Source organism: Erythranthe guttata, chromosome 14 (assembly GCF_056151865.1).
Source record: "Erythranthe guttata isolate IM_541 chromosome 14, IM_541, whole genome shotgun sequence".
NCBI lineage: Eukaryota > Viridiplantae > Streptophyta > Magnoliopsida > Lamiales > Phrymaceae > Erythranthe > Erythranthe guttata.
Window position 1 is genome coordinate 1,889,483 of NC_142546.1, and position 21,337 is coordinate 1,910,819.

Genomic DNA, 21,337 nt, shown 5'->3' on the forward strand with positions numbered 1-21,337 from the left:
TAATTACCCAAACAAAAGAGGTTTTATCGTAAGTTGACCTTACCTCTGGGGGTTGGCCGTAATAAAAAATCGGGTCTTCAAGTAAATTCCTGATATTTACATTATTTACAATCGCAAGTCTCCATGTTCACAAAAATCACATTTCATCCCTCATGTTTCAATAATTTAACACTTTGGCCATTTTCGTAAATTTAAAGCTAGTCCGCAGTGACGTTCAATCGTTTGACTCGGTTAGTTTTAACAAAAAATTGACAGAAACGACTAAAAGTGTTGAATTTTTGAAACACGAGGGACCATATGTGCTTTTGGTGAACACGAGGGACCAAATGTGGAATTAGTGCAAACTTGAGGGATGAAAAGTATATATTGCCCATAATAAAATAGTAAATACTCTTGCTTACACGCCTGAAGCTGCGATTTGATTGGACGAGACACGTTACGCATACTCCTCCGCACGTGCCACATTCCAGTTCGTCACTCAAAACTATTTGATTTCATAACCCAGTTTTTAATTTCCTGTGTTGCCATATTTACTGTCTGAAAGAAAAGGAAATATTAATACCTAATTAACATTAATTTTCGCTCTACTGTTTCTTGGGATTAATATAGTGAGAGATCTCTGTTTTAAAATCCCTAAAAAGGGCAAATAATAGCAAACCCCCAATTCTAAAATAACAGATATTTCTGCATAGCCCTAATTTCTGAGCCCCTTTTAGAAATTAAGGGCAAATTTATTCATCTTGATTTGCACAGAGAGAGAGAGAGAGGTAGAGAGAGAGGATGAATATATTCAGGCTAGCAGGGGATATGACCCATTTGGCTAGCGTTCTTGTTTTGCTCCTCAAGATTCACACTATTAAATCTTGCGCCGGTATGCTATTTTTTCTTCCATTGATTTGCTTCTCAAGATCCGTACAAGATTCGATTTTTTTTGTTTCATTTCAAGAATTTTGTATGTATTTAGGAGATATGATTCTTGAATCTTGCCAATTCAGTTTTGTGCCCCTTTTTTTTTAAAGAAAGGGTTTAATACTTTATTTTCATTTTATCTTGGGGAAATATGTTTTGAGAGGATGATTGGAGAATGAAGTCATGTTTGTTTATAATTTGAAATGATATAAACTACACTGTAGCGGTCAAATCGAGTTAGGAAAATGTATTGCATAAGAAAAAAAATGAAAAATAAAGTGATGTTTGTTTGTTATTTAGTGAATATAATTTTTACAGTAGCAGTCACATTATGTCTAAAGGAGGAGTGAAACTTTAGAAGTTGTTTCGGGATTTTTTTTTGGAAACCTTAACAAACAGGAATTTGTTTTTGGGAAATAATTAAATTGAAATGAAAACATAACCAAACATAACCAAATTTGGATAATGGATATAATTTTTTTATGGTTGGAACCAAATTTGATTGATGGTAATTGAGGTTGTTGGGTTTTGAAGAAGTTTTTGTTGGCTTTCTGTACAGGTGATCGATTATTTCTTCGCCCTAGGTTTTTACTTATAGCTCGAAACCGAGAGGGAGATTTTGATTGAGGCTATAGATTTGCTTAAATGTAGATAAATACACAAAGAACCAGGCTATGTCTTTCTGATAATCTTAAATAACTAACATATGTTTAAGAATTATTAGTAGGTTTTTTTTACGTTTTTGAGCTTAGTGAAGTGCATTATTTCGTTGCGGATTAGTGAATAGCTATATGTTTTCACACGCATTAGCTTAAAAATTGCTAATGTTCGTCTGACATGTATTAAAGATATGCTTGGATAGTTCAAAGTTCTTTTATGTTTGATGAAGTTAACTTTTAGGCTTCACTTGTGATTAGGGTGATTAGGGGTGGAAATTGGAACGAAATTTCTGATTTCCGTCGATTCCGATCCAAAATTTTTCGATTTCGGAACAAGTTTTTTCGTTCCAATTTCCAAATTCCCGATTTCTGATTTTTTTGGAACGGAACTGGAACTAGTTTTTCACTTCCGAAAAAAATCGGAATTTATCCCGAAAGGGCTAATTCCCGATCCGATCCCTCCGATTTACACCTCCTAAGGGTGATAGATATCTGGATTTTAAACACATTCGAAAGATATACAAGACAAACTCAGACCTGTTATTACACGATCCTAAACCAATTTAATCTTGTCATGAAACAGTTCATTTTCGTTGCTTTATGTTCCATTCCATCCATACATTTTGAAGTTTCATCGTATTTTCTTCTGAATCTTAGTTATTTTGTAACGATTCGACCCTTTTTTTTTTTTTCTTTATCAAGGCATTTCTCTGAAGACGCAAGAGCTTTACGCTCTTGTTTTCGCTACACGTTACTTGGATTTATTTATCAGCTACATCTCGCTGTACAACACTTTAATGAAATTAATATTTCTGGGAAGCTCTTTCTCGATTGTCTGGTATATAAGGCGTCACAAGATCGTTCGTCGATCCTACGACAAAGACCAGGACACTTTTCGCCACTATTTCCTCATCTTACCGTGTTTGTTACTTGCCCTCATCATAAACGAGAAGTTCACCTTTCGAGAGGTATTTTTGTTATCCCATTAAAAAAAATAAAAAAATAATATATATTTTCTAAATTTATTATCGGAATCTTTTTTTATGTGTAATGTTTGTAATGATTGATTAGGTTATGTGGACATTTTCCTTGTACCTAGAAGCTGTTGCCATACTTCCTCAACTTGTCTTACTTCAGAGAACAAGGAATATCGACAATTTGACTGGTCAATATGTGTTGCTACTTGGGTAAGTAAATTTTTTTTTTTTTTCCTCACTCGTAATTAACAAAATAAAATTTTTGTTACATTAGAGTTTTGTATGAATTGATCTTTCGGTTTAGGGTGTGAACTGTGAAGTCATTCATGAGTCGAGTTTTGTGCTCTTTTTTCGGGCTCCTATTAAATTCTCTCGATTTCGAAGACCATATTTCTAAATGTACTTATTAAGGATAACAAATTAAAAAAAAATAAAAAAAAAATGTTTAATATCATGGCATAAGTATCGAGTTTATTCCTCTTGACAAAGAAAATGATTCTAACAGTTATTAATCAAGGTTTCACAATAGGTCAAATCTATTCAGGCTCGTTGTGTAGGTGTCACGAGAAGTTTATCTTTCCTACAAATTTATTTGTTAATAATAGTGCGATTTATTATATATATTTATATATCTTATATATCTAGTGCAATTCTATATGACATGGTTTTTTCTTGCAGAGCATACCGTTCGTTATACATTTTGAACTGGATTTATCGCTACTTCACTCAACCACACTATGTCCACTGGATAAGTAAGTATCGACTCTCTCTCTCTCTCTCTCTCTCTCTCTCTCTCTCTCTCTCTCTCTCTCTCTCTCTCTCTCTCTCTCTCTCTCTCTCTCTCTCTCTCTCTCTCTCTCTCTCTCTCTCTCTCTCTCTCTCTCTCTCTCTCTCTCTCTCTCTCTCTCTCTCTCTCTCTCTCTCTCTCTCTCTCTCTCTCTCTCTCTCTCTCTCTATATATATATATATATATATATATATATATATATATATATATATATATATATATATCATGGAAGAGAATTTGATATACTGGTTCTGTCGATGCAGCTTGGATTGCAGGGCTCGTTCAGACGTTGCTTTACGCTGATTTCTTCTATTATTATTTCCAAAGGTAAAAGTATACCCTAGTATTTACTAATACGTTTTCAGGCTTTAAATTAATTTCCAAACATTCCTAATTCTAATTTATTTCTGATTTCATTGTTTCAGCTGGAAGAACAATTCGAAGCTCGAATTACCTGCGTGAGAGCTCTTTTTCTTTTCTTTTTTGTTTAGCAAGATAACAAGAATTTTGAGAAGTATGCACACTAATGGTACCCCCGTTTTTCAGTCGTAAAGACAAGAAACGAACTGTGTTCTTGATTTGCAGACATTTTTTATCTTGGTTATATGTAGACTTGTAAAGATCATGGGGGACCTTTACTTTTATAAAGAATACATTCCTGAAATAAAGCAAAAAAGAAAATTGAGAATAAAGGGTGACAACATAAAGCAACAATAATGCATGAAAATTTGCACTAGCAAGTTTCGCGTACCACATTTGCGAGGCTCGGAACAAGTGGAAATTTGATAAAATTAAAACTACTCCAAATGACCTCACAAGGAAGATCCAGCTACATGTTTACTCGGCTATGTGCAGCCAGCACCCGAGCTAGTGATTTCAAGGATGAGCGGACAATCGGGCATTCTTATGCACCCATGTCGATAAGAGATGATTTAGTGGTTGTAGCAAGTGAGTTTGTGTCAATTGACTCAAATTCGAATTTTCTTGCCAACGATCGCTATAACGAGTTTGTCACACATGGTTAGCCTAGCGTGTTTGACGTCTACCGTATGGTTCCAAGTTATTATACGAGAATGTAAGTTTACCCAATGCACATATATGGTTGGATGTAGGTTGCTTTGTCACCGAAAAGAAAAAAAAAGTACACAAATTAAGACATATCAAACTACCAAAGAACACGGTTTTTAGTGATGTTTTCCGACACTAAATTGTAGAAAACGGAGGTATACATAGATCAACTAAAGTTTTTAAATTCCGCAAAGACTTACAATGGATTCATAGTGTAGAAAGTTTGAAGAAAAGTAAGGCACAAAAGAAAGATGGCAGCTAAGAGCGCAATAGCAGTCCAAGGACTACGAAAGTAAGTGTGAATTAGCTCCGCCATCCATGTCTTGGCCTTACTCGAACAATGCTCGTTAATCCTCATTTTCACGTCTTGAAGATTACGAGCGTAATCAGGACCAATGTGACTGTGTGTGTCGATCTCTTTAAACATCTTTGCCACTTCCTCATCATTCACCAAAGAACTAAACAATATGCCCTTTTCTCGCAGCTCTTTAACATCCTCTGAGTTCTCAATTAATGCTTTCATGAAATTTATATACGATGCAACATCAAAATCCGTCTCGGTTTCGGGGGACATTTCAAAGGCTATTGTATTTGAGAAGAATACTTTGGAATTGTTACTAACAAACCAAATAGGAAGATAGAGCTCCCCATAAAAGGAGTATGAATTGAACCTGATGTCTTTTAAGCAGTAAGAACTCGGTCTAAAGTGGATGCCCTTTGCTTTGAGATCTATGACTGAACGAAATGCGTTGCTATCACTTTCAAAACGACTAATTGGACTAGATTTTTTCTGCATCGATTTGAATTTAAAAGTTTGACGTTCGGTACTATTAGTAACGATCTCCTCGTGATTGAGAAGAGTAATACGTTGGGCTTCAATAAGGTGAAGAGGTTCTTCGTCCTTCCATGGAACTCGTGGCAACTTATTACCAACCCCAAAAGTCATGTCACTCAAGAATGTGCAAAGCAATGCTTCCCCTTCATCTTTATCATTGATTTTTATGTCGATTAAGAGCATGATCAACCAAAAGGGGATTTGGTTCTCCAACATACGGAAATCACGAAACATGAACGCAACCACGTATAGTCCAAGCCGACGAATTAAGCGGTGTTGGTAGTTCTTGTTACTATCGTATTTTGTGCCCATCTCGATGCAGTACAAGACGAAGCATGCATCGTGAATCATCATTTGAGCGAGTGCATAGTCATCGAACTCGTCCGTCGAGATTCCACCGTAAAAATATCTGATCTCATCAATCCGCTCAAGGATCTTGCGATGGAACAAACCTTTGGCGTTTGAGTCCAACACCGTATTAAGTATCTCCTCCTTGAGTTTCTCTGTCTGACGGAATTGGGACCCGCCGTGGTGATACGGGCCGAGCGAAAGAACGGTCGGATCGTAGAGGTGCTTCTTGTTTTCTCGCAACTGAGGTGGCACTCTGTGCAGTATTTGCCGTCGACGCAGGGTGCTGATGCTCCGTGACTCCACATCACTTGATATCTCAATAGCGACGTGTGGCCGCGGAGAGGCTTCCTCTACTTTCCCCATATATTATAACAGCTAGATATATGTGATATATACAGATATTATATATATATATATATATATATATATATATATATATATATATATATATATATATATATATATATATATATATATATATATATATATATATATATATATATGACTTGTGGATGAGATGAAGAATGGTTGTAGCTGCAATAGGTTTTATTGCACAAACTTAAGGATATGTAAAAAAAAAGGACAATCAACAACCATGCTTCCATGTCAAGCAAGGTATACATACATTAATCACTTATGTATGTGGAATATATATGATGCTAGCAAAAGTAAAGCAAAGACGAAAGACTCTCGAAATAATAATTCAAGAGTCTTTTAAGTCTATTTCGTTATCGAAAGGGAATATATGAAAATCATATTTCACAATTACGTTTGCGGTCTGAGTTTGGCGGTAATTGTCCACCGCGTGGTGGAGGTTCGGGTATGGGTGGTGAACAAATAATCAAATGTTATGAACGTTGAAGTGTATGTTGGATGCACTATATATGCACACCTTTTATACACAGTTAATTACTTTTTAAATAACTGATAGCGCATGAGCTCGTACCTAGTAAAACAAAATCACGAAACATGAATGAAACTTCGGACAATGCAAGTAAGCGAAGTGGTTGCACTTCTTTCGTCAAGACTAGCTTCAAAAAATAATTCCAATTCAATATTGAACAAGTTAAAAAAAAAAACATTAATTTATGTAACAATAATTCTATCCACCATTATCTGAAGAGAACATCCACGGATGTTTAAAATCTCTTTATATATAAAATCTTTACAACTACTATTTTTAACTTTTGTAATTACTTATAATGTACATTAAAAATTAACAAGTAGCCCGTCTAGCTCAGTTGGTAGAGCGCAAGGCTCTTAACCTTGTGGTCGTGGGTTCGAGCCCCACGGTGGGCGTTGTCACAATGTCACAATATATTTTGTTTTGGTTACGAGCTGAGTCAACTGAGTTTGACGCCGAGTGCATGCAAATTTCTCCCCAACCCCAAACAAATTTTCTCTACTTCAAAAATTCAAATTTTGTTAAAATTGAAAACAATATAAGTGCATCCAACTCGAAACAAACTTCTCACGATTCTGCGGTTGAATAATTCCCTCCACCAAACGAGGCCTTAAAACAGAAAATTGTGTGTCTTAGAAAACGGTCACGTAATTATAACACAAAAACATGGGGCATCGTCTTCCTCTATTCAGACCTCCGGCAACGAACCTTTCGGGGAATACATACTATTCCTATATTGAACTAATCTATCGCAATATTGTATACCGGCAGTTTTAAATTCTTCAAACGTATTTTCGAAAGGGTTGCAGTAGACAGATACTAATTTAATAACAATCTTATCTTCCAAGAAACATAGTGATGTAGACAATCATTTCAAAATCGGGAGAACACGTGAATCGGAGAATCACGTGCACTAAGTGCGTACGGGTAGTCGAAATACATGTATCTCCCTTCGAGCCGATGGATTCCACAGTGCGTACTTTCTCGATATGCTGTTGTCGCACGGAGCGAATCGCAAGAGTAGAACCCCGTTGCATTCGCATAATAATACTACGTCGTCATAGCCGGGGAGTTTGTTAACCTCCAGTGCTGCTCCGGCGTGGATTTTCCGACCTTCGGATTTAACCAAAGAAAACCCTCTTTTGGTTCCAGACTTCCAGTACTCGTACGTATGAAGAGATTGTTATTCGGAGGGTTTTTCATGTTTTCGGACAAATACGGGATCATGAATCATAGTATTCCATGACTTGCGAATTGTTTTCTAGGGTTTATTTATCGATAACAAGTTTTGGCCCGGCCCGGCCCGACATGCAATACTAATTAACTTGGAGTACGTCGTCTATGCATAAGATAAATAAATAAAATATTACCAATTTTATTCGCAATCACCAATTTTAATTACTCAACAGAAAATAAGAGCTACTTTGGTTTCGAAGAAAGAACCAAAGCTCACGGGTGCACAAGAATTTGGGTGTGCCCGTGCAATTTTTTTAATCAATAAGACATTCTTTAGCCAAAAAAACAAAAAAGAGAAAAAAAGAAAAATACGAAAAGAAAAAAGTATATCAAGAATTCAAGATATCGAACGAGTCTCCGTCTGCACAGGGAAATACAGACTATTCCGATATTGAACTAATTCACTGCAATATGTGCTATATAAATTATGAGCCTCGGTCCCGTCGATTTCTTCAAACGTCTTCTCAGAAGGGCTATAGTAGACGAATGTTATCTCATCCAACCGAATTAAAATCTTGTTTTCGACGAAACAAAGCACTCCTAGCCACCGATCCCGAGGCTTCCTAATTTCGAAAGCTAGCAACTCCTCCCAATTAGGGTTTCCCCCGGCATCAATGCCCTTTTCCTTTCTCCAGATCCGAAATCGTAACATATCATCGTCACCTTCTCCGCTGACGCTGTACAAACACATGTTCTCTCTCAAACAAGCCACACTAATAGTAAGGTCACCATTACAATCACTATTCAGTTGTTCGGGTTTCTGCAAACCCTTGAGCTCATCAGTTCTCGGATCGAAATACACTATTTGAATAGTGTATTTGTCGTCCCTTAAAACCCAATAGGTAGCTCCATCAACAAAGATTCCTTCAAAAAAGCCACGGTATTCGATTCCTAATTTCTTTTCCGACCAAGAATTGTTCTTACACGAATAAATCGCGTAACGATCGCCGATAATCAAAACAACCTTGAAATCATCCGTTAACCGGTCGTAACAAATCCCGTAATTCAGTTTATAAGCTTCGTTATACGCGTAAGGGCATTCGATGTACATCTCCCTCCGAGTAGATGGATTCCACAACACATGTTTTTCGCTATAGTGGAACCTACTGTTGCCCAATAGTAGTACGCCGTTACATTCACATAATACTTCATATAATACTGTTTCGTAGCGACTGTTACTATTCGTCGGTGGTATCGGTACCGCATCGGCGTTGCGGAATTTTCGACCATCCAATTTAAACAAAGGGTACCCTCCTTCAAAACGAGGTCGTTTCGTACTTAGGAACAGATTGTTGGGAGAGTTTTCGAGATGATTTCGGACGAATACGGGATCGGAGATTATCGTATTCCATGACTTGCAAACTGATTTGAATCGGAGAAGAGATTGAACCGACGGTGATTTTGACAGGATGATTTCTATGATTTCAAACGGAATATTCGATGATGATGATGATGATGCCATGTCTCTTTTCCAATTTGTTAATCGCTTGTTTTAGGGTTTTATGTATATTCATATATAGAGCTTTACATATATATATATATATATATATATATATATATATATATATATATATATATATATATATATATATATATATATATGTGAAGTCGATATATAGATACAGCTAGGTTTTATTATGTAACAAGGTTTTTCGGGCTTTTTATGTATGGCTGAGCCCGACATGGAATATTTAAGGTTTGGCTTCATCGGCCCGATCCATAATCCAACCTAATTGTCTAGCTCATATTACGTATGTATTGTATAAATATATAAATGAGTAAAAATTGTACAAGTAGCCCGTCTAGCTCAGTTGGTAGAGCGCAAGGCTCTTAACCTTGTGGTCGTGGGTTCGACCCCCACGGTGGGCGTAAGAATTATTATTTTTCATTATTGTTTATTTTTAATTTTGTGTTGATACATTAGACGGGCCGCTAATATTGTACTGATCCCCTCTTTGTTTATGTCTCGGGTTTGGAACAAATTACTATAATGCCCCTCCGCCTAACGATTAGTCGTCAAAATATTTTTTTCGCAAATGATTTCCTTGTGCTTTCATTTTTGCAGATGATCCCCTTGAATTTCGATACAGGCGGTTAAGTTTGACGGAATAATTAACAAAAGTTAACCCCATAAACCCCACAAAGAAATTATTAACCGATATTACGAGCACAATGTTGTCATCTTCAAAAGCTTGTAACCACGGGATTTAATTATTAACTAATATCTTTCTGATTAATAATCTATACATATTTCTTGATTTTCTTATTTTCAATAATGAAAAATATATTATTTGAAAAAAAAAAGAGAGAGAGAAGGAAATTAAAGAAAAGAAAAGATAAAATCAATAAAAGCAGTTAAAATATCCACGTGTCACGAAACTCTATAAAAGGCACGCCGTTATTCAAAACCAGTCTGTAAACAAACCCTAATTCAAACGAACACATCGGAAGAAGAAAAAAACATGGCAGCAGAATTTGAGAATATTCCGTTTGAAATCATAGAAATCATCCTGTCAAAATCACCGTCGGTTAAATCTCTTCTCCGATTCAAATCAGTTTGCAAGTCATGGAATACGATAATCTCCGATCCCGCATTCGTCGAAAATTATCTCCGGTCGTCGTCGGAAAACTCTCCGAACAATCTCTTCGTAAGTACGTATCAAATGAAGGGTACCGAAATAGGGTTTTCTCGACTTAAATTCGAAGGCGGGAAAATCAACGGCGATGGAATCTTGGAGAATATTTCGAGTGGCTTCAACATAATATTCGCCGAATGCAACGGCTTGCTGCTCATGGCGAGCAGCACTAACCCCTCCTGCCGCAGACGGTACGCGCTGTGCAATCCGACGACCCGACAGAAGACGCTCGTCGCGTTCCCGGATGCGTTCAACGAGGGCAACGTCGTGAGCCACGGCGTATGCTACGATCACGCCACGAACGATTTCAAGATTGTCATGATTGCCGAACGGAACTACGCGATTTACTCGTGTAACGACGAATCTTGGACGAGGAAGAAACTTTTCCGAACGGCGTACTACAGCGTTACTTGTGCGCCGGGAATATTCGTCGATGGAGCCACTTATTGGGTTTTGAGAGAGGGAAATCGCACGCATGCAGTGTATTTCGATTCAAGAACCGACGAGCTAAAGTTTTTACCGAAGCCCGAGGAATTAAATAGTAGTGATTACGATGGGTACAATTTGTATATTAGCTTGGCTTGTGTGAGAGGCGGCTTGTGTTTGTACTGCATGTACAAAGATTCGAGTAGGGTTCGAATGTGGATGAAGGAAAAGGGCATTTTCGTAAATTGTTGGAATGAGTTTGCAACTATTGAGAATTTTCCGAAAGAGATTTGGTGGTCCGAAGCGATAGGTTCCGTTGAAAATAAGATTGTGATTCAAATACCGGGCAACAAATTTGTATACTACAGCCCTTCCGAAAATACGATCGAGGAAGTCGTCGAAGATACCGATATACCTTTCGGTCGATTGATTCCGTATAGGAATAGTATGTATTTCCCCAGAATTCCATTTCGGGGTATATAGTCTAGTGTGATGTATTTCGCGTAAACCACTATGTTTCGTGGAAAATAAGATTTTAATTCGATTACAATAATTTTCAGGATTTGTTCTTATTATATTATAAACACATGAATATATAGTACATGCAGAAGTTGTATGTAACATCAAGCATCGAAAGGTACGTACCTTGATTCTTGATGTTTTTAATTGGCATATAATCGCATTTTACGAACACGAAAGAAGATCACGTGCAACATGTATGAACTGATCTTAATTTGGTAACGAGACTAATTAGAGGTAACATATTTTTATTTGAGTTAAGCCGTTTTATAAATCTCGAGCAACTCACTTAAATTAGATGAGTCAATTGATGTACGCACGCCGAGTCAGATGGGTTTAAATTAGTTGATTCAACTTTGATTTAATTGATAGAAATGGCGGGAATGTTAACTTATGAACTATAAAAATTGAATGGGTTCCATTGTAATGACTAATGAGGGCTGCTTCTCTCCTCTCTGAGCTTGATATTTCTGATTATTATAAACTCGTATTTCCTCTAAATAAATTAGTAACCAAATATTTGAAGATATTTTTATTAAACAAAAAAGATAAAAGGAAAAAAGATAATTTATAGGTGGACTGATTACAACAATATTTAACTGAATTTGTCAAACAGTAGGCCCGTCTAGCTCAGTTGGTAGAGCGCAAGGCTCTTAACCTTGTGGTCGTGGGTTCGAGCCCCACGGTGGGCGCTTAAATTTTATTATTTTTAAATTTTTGTTAATGGATGTAGATGGGCAGCAAAAACATTGTCAAGTTTTATGGCCACTATCAGAAATTGGTCTACCCTTGCTTTCTTTCGTAAAGAAAAGGAAAAAGCCCAAAACAATAATTAACAATATTTAATTAATATGTCAACACAAAATTCAAAAAAATAATATATTTATAATAATTACGCCCACCGTGGGGCTCGAACCCACGACCACAAGGTTAAGAGCCTTGCGCTCTACCAACTGAGCTAGACGGGCTAATTGTCCTTCAAGTTCAGTTGTATATAGATGTTACTAGCTGAATCATCCATCTATAACGTATATATATTTTTCTTAAATCAATTACCTTTACACGATTTGCTTTCATCAGATCAGATATTACAAACTGCATTATTAATTTCTCCATTATTAAATAAACAAAAAACATTAAAACCCTAGCCATATATATATTATCGCCCAACCCTCTTTCTTACAGAGTAAAACCCTAGCCCTCGGCCATTTCACTTATCCCTTCAAACCCTAATACGAACCAACAAGACATGGCGAAAAAACAGAAAGGATCAATATCGAATATTCCACCGGAAATCATAGAAATTATTCTATCAAAATTATCAGCAGTTAAATCTCTTCTTCGATTCAAATCAGTTTCAAAGTCATGGAATACGACGATCTCCGATCCCGTATTCATCCGCAAACATCTCCGAAACTCAAACACCTTGCCGAACAATCTCTTCCTAAAGTACACGACTACGAAACCAGGGTTTACCCTCGTTAGGTTAAATGATCGAAAACTCGACACCGAAGAAGCAGTAATCGATAGCCCCTACAACTGCAACGCAGTCGTACTATGCAATTGCGATGGCATGGTACTATCGTGGTGCGGCAGTTCGACCGTCTACAGCAAGTACGTGTTGTGGAATCCGTTGACCCGGAGCCGGATCGATTTCCACTGCCCGTACGGGTACGATCAGTTGGAACCGATCGAGTCGCACAAGTTCGCCATCTGGCATCTGTGTGCGAAAGTTAGCGCCGGGATTTGCTACGACGCGGCGACGGACGATTACAAGGTTGTCTTGGTTTCTCGAACGAAGTGCGTAGTTTACTCGTGCAGGGACAGTTCTTGGAAGGTTAATAAATTCGGAATGGGGAAATACCGTGGCGCTGGTCGTTCGGGAGTATCGGTTGACGGAGCTATTTATTGGTTTTTGGGTAGAAATTTAGTGAGATTCGATCCGAGAAACGACGAGCTCGAGACGTTGAAGAAGCCGAAAGAACTATATAATATCGGTGCTAATTTGAATGGCAAGCTGTGTTTGTACTGGAATGGCGAGACGAGTATTCGGTTATGGACAAAGGAAAAGGGTATTATTGGAAATAATCCTAATTGGGAGGAGTTTGCGATTATCGAGAAAAATGTGGGGTGTTTTCCGACTATGAGGTTGCTTGAACCGCTATGTTTCGTGGGAAATAAGATTTTGATCGGGTTGTCTTGTTCGAGATTCGTCTACTATAGCCCTTCGGAAAAGACGATCGAAGAATTCGAAGTCGACGGTGGTGATGTAGAAGAAGATTGCAGTCGACTCCTTCCGTATTGGAATAGTCTTTGCTTCCCTGCAAAGACTCGTCCCGTATCGGAATAGTCGAGTTTCTTATATTGATTTAAAGCTCAGCAAATTCGGTTTTATTATATATATATATATATATATATATATATATATATATATATATATATATATATATATATATATATATATATATATATATATATATATTATATTATCGCCCGATTGAATGCATCGCTCTCATCGACATCATATATGCATTACGATTGTCAAAGTTGTCGATTTTACCTCACAATAAAAAATAAAAAGTCCGTGATACTGTAAAGAAAACACCAAATTTATACCGAGCTCGGTCACAATAAAAACCAACATTGCACAATCGTTAACAAAAATCGAAGTTCGATGCTTAACATTGTTAGGTTTCTGCGTTTCTTGTCGTAATTCCCAACTAATCGTCTTAATTGTGTTGTGCAAATACTGATTATGAATAACTGAGAGCAATTTTTATGGAATTTGGAAGAGAATTTAATTTCATCAAATTTTTTATCGTTGTTTTTTTTTTTTTGTTGCAAAATAAAAAATTAAATTGTTATTTTCTTCAACATCCAACCTAAAACACACAAAGTGTAAAAATATAAATTCACACCGGATTATTGAAGAAAAAACTATATTTTCTTTAAAAAAAAAAAAACTTTTATCACATTGGTGGAAATATTAGGAAGAAAATATGATTTTCAGATAACTTGATACCAAAATAGTTGAAGTATTTTTATTTTTTTGGAAAAAATATTTCGAGGGCCTGTTCTAAAATAGTATATTTCAAGGGTGAAAATTGGGATTAAGCCGAAATAAATTTAGTCTTCTCAAAAGAAAGAAAAGAAAATAAAAAAGAACTGGCCAATAAGATTTTTTATTCAATTAGGTTAAATTATGCTGCCCTCCTTTGAAACTCTAAATTGAAAAAAACATGGCCGAAGAGAAGACAGTTTGTGCTGTCATGGAATACTCAAATAATCTCCCACCGGAGATAATCGAAATTGTGCTGTTAAAATTACCGGTTAAGTCTCTGCTTCGATTCAAAACAGTTTGTACGTCATGGAATACTATAATCTCCGATCCCGTATTTACCCGTATTCATCTCGAAAACTCGAACAACTCCCCGAATAATAACGATAATCTCTTCCTAACTGAAAAAGGAGATACTGAAAGAGGGTTTTCTTTGTTTAAATTGGAAGGTGGAAAACTCCACGCCGATCGAGTATCGGAAAACCCTAGTGGCAACATGGTAATTTTATGCGAATGTAACGGCGTGCTACTCTTGAGGGACTCGTCGGGCGGCGTAAACAACACCAGTAATTACGTGCTGTGGAATCCGTCGACTCGGAGAGTGAGGTGTTTCGATGACCCGTACGGTTCTACAGTGAACTACGGGTTGTGTTACGATCCGATAACGGATGATTTCAAGGTCGTTGTCATGAAACGGAGTTCTTACTCAATCTTTTCGTGTAATAGCGATTCCTGGACGGAAGTGGAAGAGAGTCGAAGCTACGATTCCGTTGGCTGGTCGGGAGTATTCGCCGACGGAGCTCTCTATTGGCTCTTTTGTTTCGAAATGGCGCGTTTCGATCCCACAACAGACGAGCTCGAGGCGTTGCGGAAGCCCGAACAGCTGGGAGATTATGACGAATTTAGTCTCGGTTGTTTAAGAGGCCGCCTGTGTTTGTACTGCAACAATACTGGAGACGACGAGAGAGGAATTCGAATCTGGATAAAGGAAAAGAATTCTAACGATTGGGAGGCGTTCGTTGCCATTGAGAATGTGCCTACGAATCCCATTAGGTCTATTAAATTCCTACATTTTGTCGGAAATAAGATTTTAATCGGGTTGTATTGCACAAGCTTCGGATTGTACTATTGCCCTTCCGAAAAGACGGTTGAGAAAATTATTGCAGATTGCGGTATGGATCTATGTAGACTCGTTCCGTATCAGAATAGTCTGTATTTTCCAGCTGTCAAGACAAAGACGCTGTCCGGATAGTCTTGTGTGGTGCAAAGACGATTACTCGTTTCGTAAGCTCGATCTCTCCTTTACGATCTCCGCAAGTTGCGTAGATTAAAGCTAATAAGCAGTTCGGTTTGATGAGTACTTATGCATTAGTATGTCGGAGTGATGTGTTTTTGTTCAGTTATTCTGAGTTTTCTAGAGTTAGTCAACTGCACTCGGGAAAATTGACAGTTTTTTTTGTCTTTTAGTACTTCTAGGCCCCGTTTGGTTGCCAAGATAAGCCATGATTAACTAAATAGTTGGACTTAATTTGATGTTTGGTATCCTCAATAACTTGCCGGGTCGACCCGCCAAAATTATATAATCATGGCTTATCTTGTCTTATCTTGGCTTATCTTGCCTTTTAATGAGTTTTTTTTGTTGCACCTTTCAAGCTCCAATAAAATAATTGGGTCTCATTAGATTATTTAATCTTATCTTGACTAATTTTATCTTGCCAACCAAACGAGGCCCTAAGAGACTAATCTTCTACTAATAAAAGACTAATCTTATCCCGATGAGTCGAAACCAAAGCTATGATTTTCTATTGAGTAATAGTTCGAGTAAGTCTTGAATGAACTTTCGAAATGACAAAAATTGGTGATTGTTTGCATAAAATAAAAAAATTTCAAAAAATCACTCCTCTATTCGAAAGCAACACATAAACCCTAAAATTACAAACACGCATATTATTAGCCAAGACTCTTCTTCAATTCAAAACTATTTCTGATCATGTATTTAATTTGTCCATAATCATCTGATACTAAAAACATGATTTTATTGTATTTTTTTTGGTCAAATCGAAAGGTCGGAAATTCCACACCGAAGCATTACCGAAGAAGATTCGTGCACTAAAACCGGGTTTTCTCGAAAAGACGAAACGCATTATTCAAGCTTTGTCTACTATAGCCCTTTCGAAAAGTCGAACGCAGAATTTGCAGAGATATTGTTCGGAGAAATAATCTTCACTACTCGACGATCATTGCATGTTCTTAAATACTATATATATATATATATATATATATATATATATATATATATATATATATATATATATATATATATATATATATATATATATATATAAAGCTTCTGCAGTGCAGTTTGATGTTTTATTTTTCCCTAAAGAATGTCTTATTAATAAATATATGTATTTATATATTTATTTTATGCATATATATATATATATATATGACGTATTCCAAATAATTTATCCACATAATTTGATTATCTATAGGCCGAGAAAGTAACCAAGTATTATTGCTTGTCGGGCCGGGCCGGGCCAAAACTTGTTATCTATAAATAAACCCTAAAAAACAAGCGAATTAACACACATTGGAAAAGCCATGGCGATTGAATTAGAGAAAACACCATCATTATATCTTCCCTTCGACGTTGTTGAAATCATCCTGTTAAAATTACCATCGGTCAAATCTCTTCTTCGATTCAAAACAGTTTGCAAGTCATGGAATACGATGATCTCCGATCATGTATTCGTCCGCAAACATCTCGAAAAATCGAAAAACTCCCGGAATGATAATAATCTCTTCCTAAGTACATACAAGAACAGTATCCAAAGATTTTCTTTATTTAAATTCGAAGGTCAAAGAATCCACGCCGAGCGAGTAGAGGAGAATATTCACTACATCTACGACGTTATATTATGCGAATGCAACGGCGTGCTACTCTTGAAGGAACCTCGGCGCTACACCAGAAAACACGCGTTGTGGAATCCGTCTACACGAAACGTGACGTATTTCGAAGGCCCGCCTACATTTAGACGATCTGAATTAGTGAACGATTATGGGGTTTGTTACGATGCGATAACGGACAATTTCAAGGTTGTCTTTGTTTACGAGATGAAATATGCAATTTACTCGTGTAACAACCGTTCTTGGACGGAAAAGAAAACCCGCCTAGAGATTGGTAATTATGGTTGTCATGGAGGAATATTCGTCGACGGAGCTATTTATTGGGTTTCGGAAACCGGACAATTAGTTGTGTATTTCGATCCAAGAACCGACGAGCTCACGACTTTGCAGAAGCCCGAAGTACTTAATGGCGACGAAACGTCAGCTATTAAGATATCTTCTTTGAGAGGGAGTCTTTATTTGTATTGGGACGACAGGGACGAGAACACGGTTCGAATCTGGATCAAGGAGAAGGGCGTTTTCGAGAATTGTTGGAACGAGTTTGTAACGATCGAGAATTTGATGGCTCGGAGTAAATGGTGGCTCCAACCGCTATGTTTCGTGGGAAACAAGATTTTAATTCGATTGGATGGGAAACGATTCGTGTACTATAGCCCGTCCGAGAAGACGTTCGAAGAATTTGAAGAGATTGGTATATATGGATGTGAAATTGTTCCTTATGCAAGTAGTCTCTATTTCCCACAAGCTTCATATCTGGATATATAGATTTATGCATCAAGAGAATAGAATTAGGCAACATAATATAGTAAACACTATTTATTATTATGATTATTTTATTTTCTTTTTTATCTTTTGGTTTTTGGTTAAGAATTCCGTATTAATTAAAAGAAGAAAAAAATCTACGGTATTGTCTTTTTTTTTTTTACAAACTTGTTACATAATAAAACCTAGCTGTATCTATATATCGACTTCATATATACATATATATATATATATATATATATATATATATATATATATATATATATATATATATATATATATATATATATATATATGTAAAGCATCGAAATTATGCTGTTGAAATTATCATCAGTTAAGTCTGTGCTTCGATTCAAAACAGTTTGCAAGTCATGGAATACGATAATCTCCGATCCCATATTCGTCCGAAATCATCTCGAAAACTCTCCCAACAATCTCTTCCTAAGTACGATACGACCTCGTATTAAAGGAGGGTACCCTTTGTTTAAATTGGATGGTGTAAAATTCCACGCCGCCGATTGCGGTACCGGCACCACCGACGAATAGGAAGTACAGCCACCACAAAACAGTATTATGCGAATGCAACGGCGTACTACTCTTGAGAAACGGTAGGTTCGACTATAGCGAAAACCATTTGCTGTGGAATCCATCTACTCGGAGGGAGATGTACTTCGAATGCCCTTACCCGTATAGTGGAACTTGTTCACCGAATTACGGGCTTTGTTACGATCGGCTAACGGACGATTTCAAGGTTGTTTTGATTGCCAAAAAGGGTTACGCGATTTATTCGTGTAAGAACAATTCTTGGTCAGAAAAGAAATTAGGAATCGAATACCGTGGCTTTTTTGAAGGAGTCTTCGTTGATGAAGCTACCTATTGGGTTTTAAGTGACGAAATCCTCACTACGCAAGTAGTTTATTTCGATCCGAGAATTGACGAGCTCAAGTGTTTGCAGAAACCCGAACAACTTGAACAAATGATTAATGATTGTAATGGTAACATATTTATTAGTGTGGCTTGTTTGAGAGAGAACATGTGTCTGTACGGCTTCTCCGATGATTGTATGTTAAAATTTCGAATCTGGAGAAAGGAAAAGGGCATTGATGTGGGGGGTAACCCTAATTGGGAGGAGTTGATAATCTTCGAAAATAGAAATACTCTGGATTGGTGTGCAGGAGTGCTTTGTTTCGTCGAAAATAAGATTGTAATTCGGTTGGATGGGACAACATTCGTCTACTATAGCCCTTATGAGAAAACGTTTGAAGCAATTGACGGGACCGACGCAACTAATACATGTAGCAATTATTCCACTCAATTAGTTCGATATCGGGATAGTCTGTATTTCCCCGTGCAGACGGAGACTCGTTCGATATCTTGAATTCTTGATAGACTTTTTTCTTTACTTTTCGTTTTTTTTTTTGGCTAAAGAATGTCTTATTGATTAAAAAAAGCATAATCTATGGTTTTGTCTTCAATCTTATTTGTGTTTGTTTTGTTTTGAATTGGTTACTTAAGTACAGTTCTTTACTTCTTGTTCCATTTCTTATCTTTGCAAATAAAGCACACTTGAAAAAAATGACAGTATGCATGCACACAAGTAAAACAGAAGAAGAACTTTTGTTATTCAGTTGTTTCGATTCCATTTACCCGAATCGTTGTATCTTCCGTTGTAACTTGGCCGGTGAAACCCTAATCAAGTAGGCTCGATCAATTAGCTTCACAATCCGTGATCGACGATCAATTAGCTTCACAATCCGTGATCGAGTCTCGAACATTGATACATTTGAACAATGATAAATTAATAATTGCTTAAATAATAATTTATCTCGGTCCTGACTTGGTGTTAACGTACTAAATTATTAATCCGACAATATAATATTCCACTAAATTAATAGAACTGTGTTAGCTCCAACTCTATTAATTTATAAAAGAAAGCCGAAAGTCGAATATTCCACCGGGCCGGGCTAAATAAAAAGGCTGAAAAACTTGTTACATAATAAAACCTAGCTGTACCGATCGACTTCATATATATATATATAAGTAAAGCTCTATGAATATATTATAACTAAACCCTAAAAAAAGCGACTAACACATTGGAAAAGAGACATGGCATCATCGACGAATATTCCACCTGAGATCGTCGAAATTATGCTGTTGAAATTATCATCAGTTAAGTCTGTGCTTCGATTCAAAACAGTTTGCAAGTCATGGAATACGATAATCTCCGATCCCATATTCGTCCGAAATCATCTCGAAAACTCTCCCAACAATCTCTTCATATCTAAGCAACGACCTCGTATTGAAGGAGGGTATCCTTTGTTTAAATTGGAAGGTCGGAAATTCCACGCCGCCGATGCGGTACCGATACCATCGACGACGAATAGTAACAGTATTCCCTACGAAACAGTATTATGTGAATGTAACGGCGTACTACTCTTGGGCAGCAGTAGGTTCGACTATAGCGAAAAACATGTGCTGTGGAATCCATCTACTCGGAGGGAGATATACTTCGAATGCCCCTACGCGTATAGTAGAACTTGTACACAGAATCGCGGGATTTGTTACGACCGGTTAACGGATGATATCAAGGTTGTTTTGATTACCGACAAACATTACGCGATTTATTCGTGTAAGAACAATTCTTGGTCGGAAAAGAAATTAGGAATCGAATACCGTGGCTTTTTTGAAGGAATCTTTGTTGATGGAGCTACCTATTGGGTTTTAAGGGACGACAAATACACTATTCAAATAGTGTATTTCGATCCGAGAACTGACGAGCTCAAGGGTTTGCAGAAACCCGAACAACTGAATAGTGATTGTGACCTTACTATCAGTGTGGCTTGTTTGAGAGAGAACATGTGTTTGTACAGCGTCAGCGGAGAAGGTGACGATGATATGTTACGATTTCGGATCTGGAGAAAGGAAAAGGGAATTGATGCCGGGGGAAACCCTAATTGGGAGGAGTTGCTAACTTTTGAAATAAGGAAGCCTCGGGATTGGTGGCTAGGAGTGCTTTGTTTCGTCGAAAACAAGATTTTAATTCGATTGGATGAGAACACATTCGTCTACTATAGCCCTTCTGAGAAGACGTTTGAAGAAATTGACGGGACCGAGACTCATAATTTATATAGCACATGTTGCAGTGAATTAGTTCAATATCGGAATAGTCTGTATTTCCCTGTGCAAACGGAGACTCGTTCGATATCTTGAATTTTCGATAGACTTTTTTCTTTTCGTTTTTTTTTTTGGCTAAAGAATGTCTTATTCATTAAAAAAGCAAAATCTATGGTGTTGTCTTCA

General features: G+C 37.0%; 8 protein-coding genes and 4 non-coding genes across 12 annotated transcripts; 9 read left to right on the forward strand and 3 right to left on the reverse strand.

The window, feature by feature from the left end:
* Window positions 1-452: 452 nt before the first annotated feature.
* Window positions 453-3,931, forward strand: LOC105963122 (ER lumen protein-retaining receptor). Its single transcript, XM_088812922.1, has 6 exons — window positions 453-871; window positions 2,271-2,536; window positions 2,640-2,755; window positions 3,224-3,297; window positions 3,596-3,659; window positions 3,758-3,931. The coding sequence occupies exons 1-6, from the start codon at window positions 781-783 to the stop codon at window positions 3,792-3,794; spliced, it is 648 nt and encodes a 215-aa protein (XP_088669048.1). The 5' UTR covers window positions 453-780; the 3' UTR covers window positions 3,795-3,931.
* A 582-nt stretch (window positions 3,932-4,513) lies between these two features.
* On the reverse strand, window positions 4,514-5,987 carry LOC105963287 (UPF0481 protein At3g47200). The gene has a single exon (XM_012987680.2). The coding sequence runs from the start codon at window positions 5,947-5,949 to the stop codon at window positions 4,597-4,599; it is 1,353 nt and encodes a 450-aa protein (XP_012843134.2). The 5' UTR covers window positions 5,950-5,987; the 3' UTR covers window positions 4,514-4,596.
* An 825-nt stretch (window positions 5,988-6,812) lies between these two features.
* TRNAK-CUU (transfer RNA lysine (anticodon CUU)) lies at window positions 6,813-6,885 on the forward strand. Its single transcript has one exon. It is a non-coding gene; the product is annotated as a tRNA-Lys (tRNA).
* Window positions 6,886-8,063: 1,178 nt separating this feature from the next.
* Window positions 8,064-9,188, reverse strand: LOC105963288 (putative F-box protein At3g51171). The gene has a single exon (XM_012987681.2). The coding sequence runs from the start codon at window positions 9,186-9,188 to the stop codon at window positions 8,064-8,066; it is 1,125 nt and encodes a 374-aa protein (XP_012843135.2).
* Window positions 9,189-9,522: 334 nt separating this feature from the next.
* On the forward strand, window positions 9,523-9,595 carry TRNAK-CUU (transfer RNA lysine (anticodon CUU)). Its single transcript has one exon. It is a non-coding gene; the product is annotated as a tRNA-Lys (tRNA).
* A 593-nt stretch (window positions 9,596-10,188) lies between these two features.
* On the forward strand, window positions 10,189-11,271 carry LOC105963290 (F-box/kelch-repeat protein At3g23880). The gene has a single exon (XM_012987682.2). The coding sequence runs from the start codon at window positions 10,189-10,191 to the stop codon at window positions 11,269-11,271; it is 1,083 nt and encodes a 360-aa protein (XP_012843136.2).
* A 655-nt stretch (window positions 11,272-11,926) lies between these two features.
* On the forward strand, window positions 11,927-11,999 carry TRNAK-CUU (transfer RNA lysine (anticodon CUU)). Its single transcript has one exon. It is a non-coding gene; the product is annotated as a tRNA-Lys (tRNA).
* Window positions 12,000-12,202: 203 nt separating this feature from the next.
* TRNAK-CUU (transfer RNA lysine (anticodon CUU)) lies at window positions 12,203-12,275 on the reverse strand. Its single transcript has one exon. It is a non-coding gene; the product is annotated as a tRNA-Lys (tRNA).
* Window positions 12,276-12,556: 281 nt separating this feature from the next.
* On the forward strand, window positions 12,557-13,657 carry LOC105963291 (F-box/kelch-repeat protein At3g23880). The gene has a single exon (XM_012987683.2). It carries the CDS (start codon window positions 12,557-12,559, stop codon window positions 13,655-13,657), a length of 1,101 nt encoding a protein of 366 aa, XP_012843137.2.
* Window positions 13,658-14,546: 889 nt separating this feature from the next.
* LOC105970765 (F-box protein CPR1) lies at window positions 14,547-15,617 on the forward strand. The gene has a single exon (XM_012995596.2). The coding sequence runs from the start codon at window positions 14,547-14,549 to the stop codon at window positions 15,615-15,617; it is 1,071 nt and encodes a 356-aa protein (XP_012851050.2).
* Window positions 15,618-16,969: 1,352 nt separating this feature from the next.
* On the forward strand, window positions 16,970-18,583 carry LOC105963293 (F-box/kelch-repeat protein At3g23880). The gene is made up of 2 exons (XM_012987686.2): window positions 16,970-17,966; window positions 18,399-18,583. Exons 1-2 carry the CDS (start codon window positions 16,970-16,972, stop codon window positions 18,581-18,583), a joined length of 1,182 nt encoding a protein of 393 aa, XP_012843140.2.
* A 1,560-nt stretch (window positions 18,584-20,143) lies between these two features.
* Window positions 20,144-21,247, forward strand: LOC105963294 (F-box/kelch-repeat protein At3g23880). The gene has a single exon (XM_012987687.2). The coding sequence runs from the start codon at window positions 20,144-20,146 to the stop codon at window positions 21,245-21,247; it is 1,104 nt and encodes a 367-aa protein (XP_012843141.2).
* The last annotated feature ends 90 nt before the right edge of the window (window positions 21,248-21,337 follow it).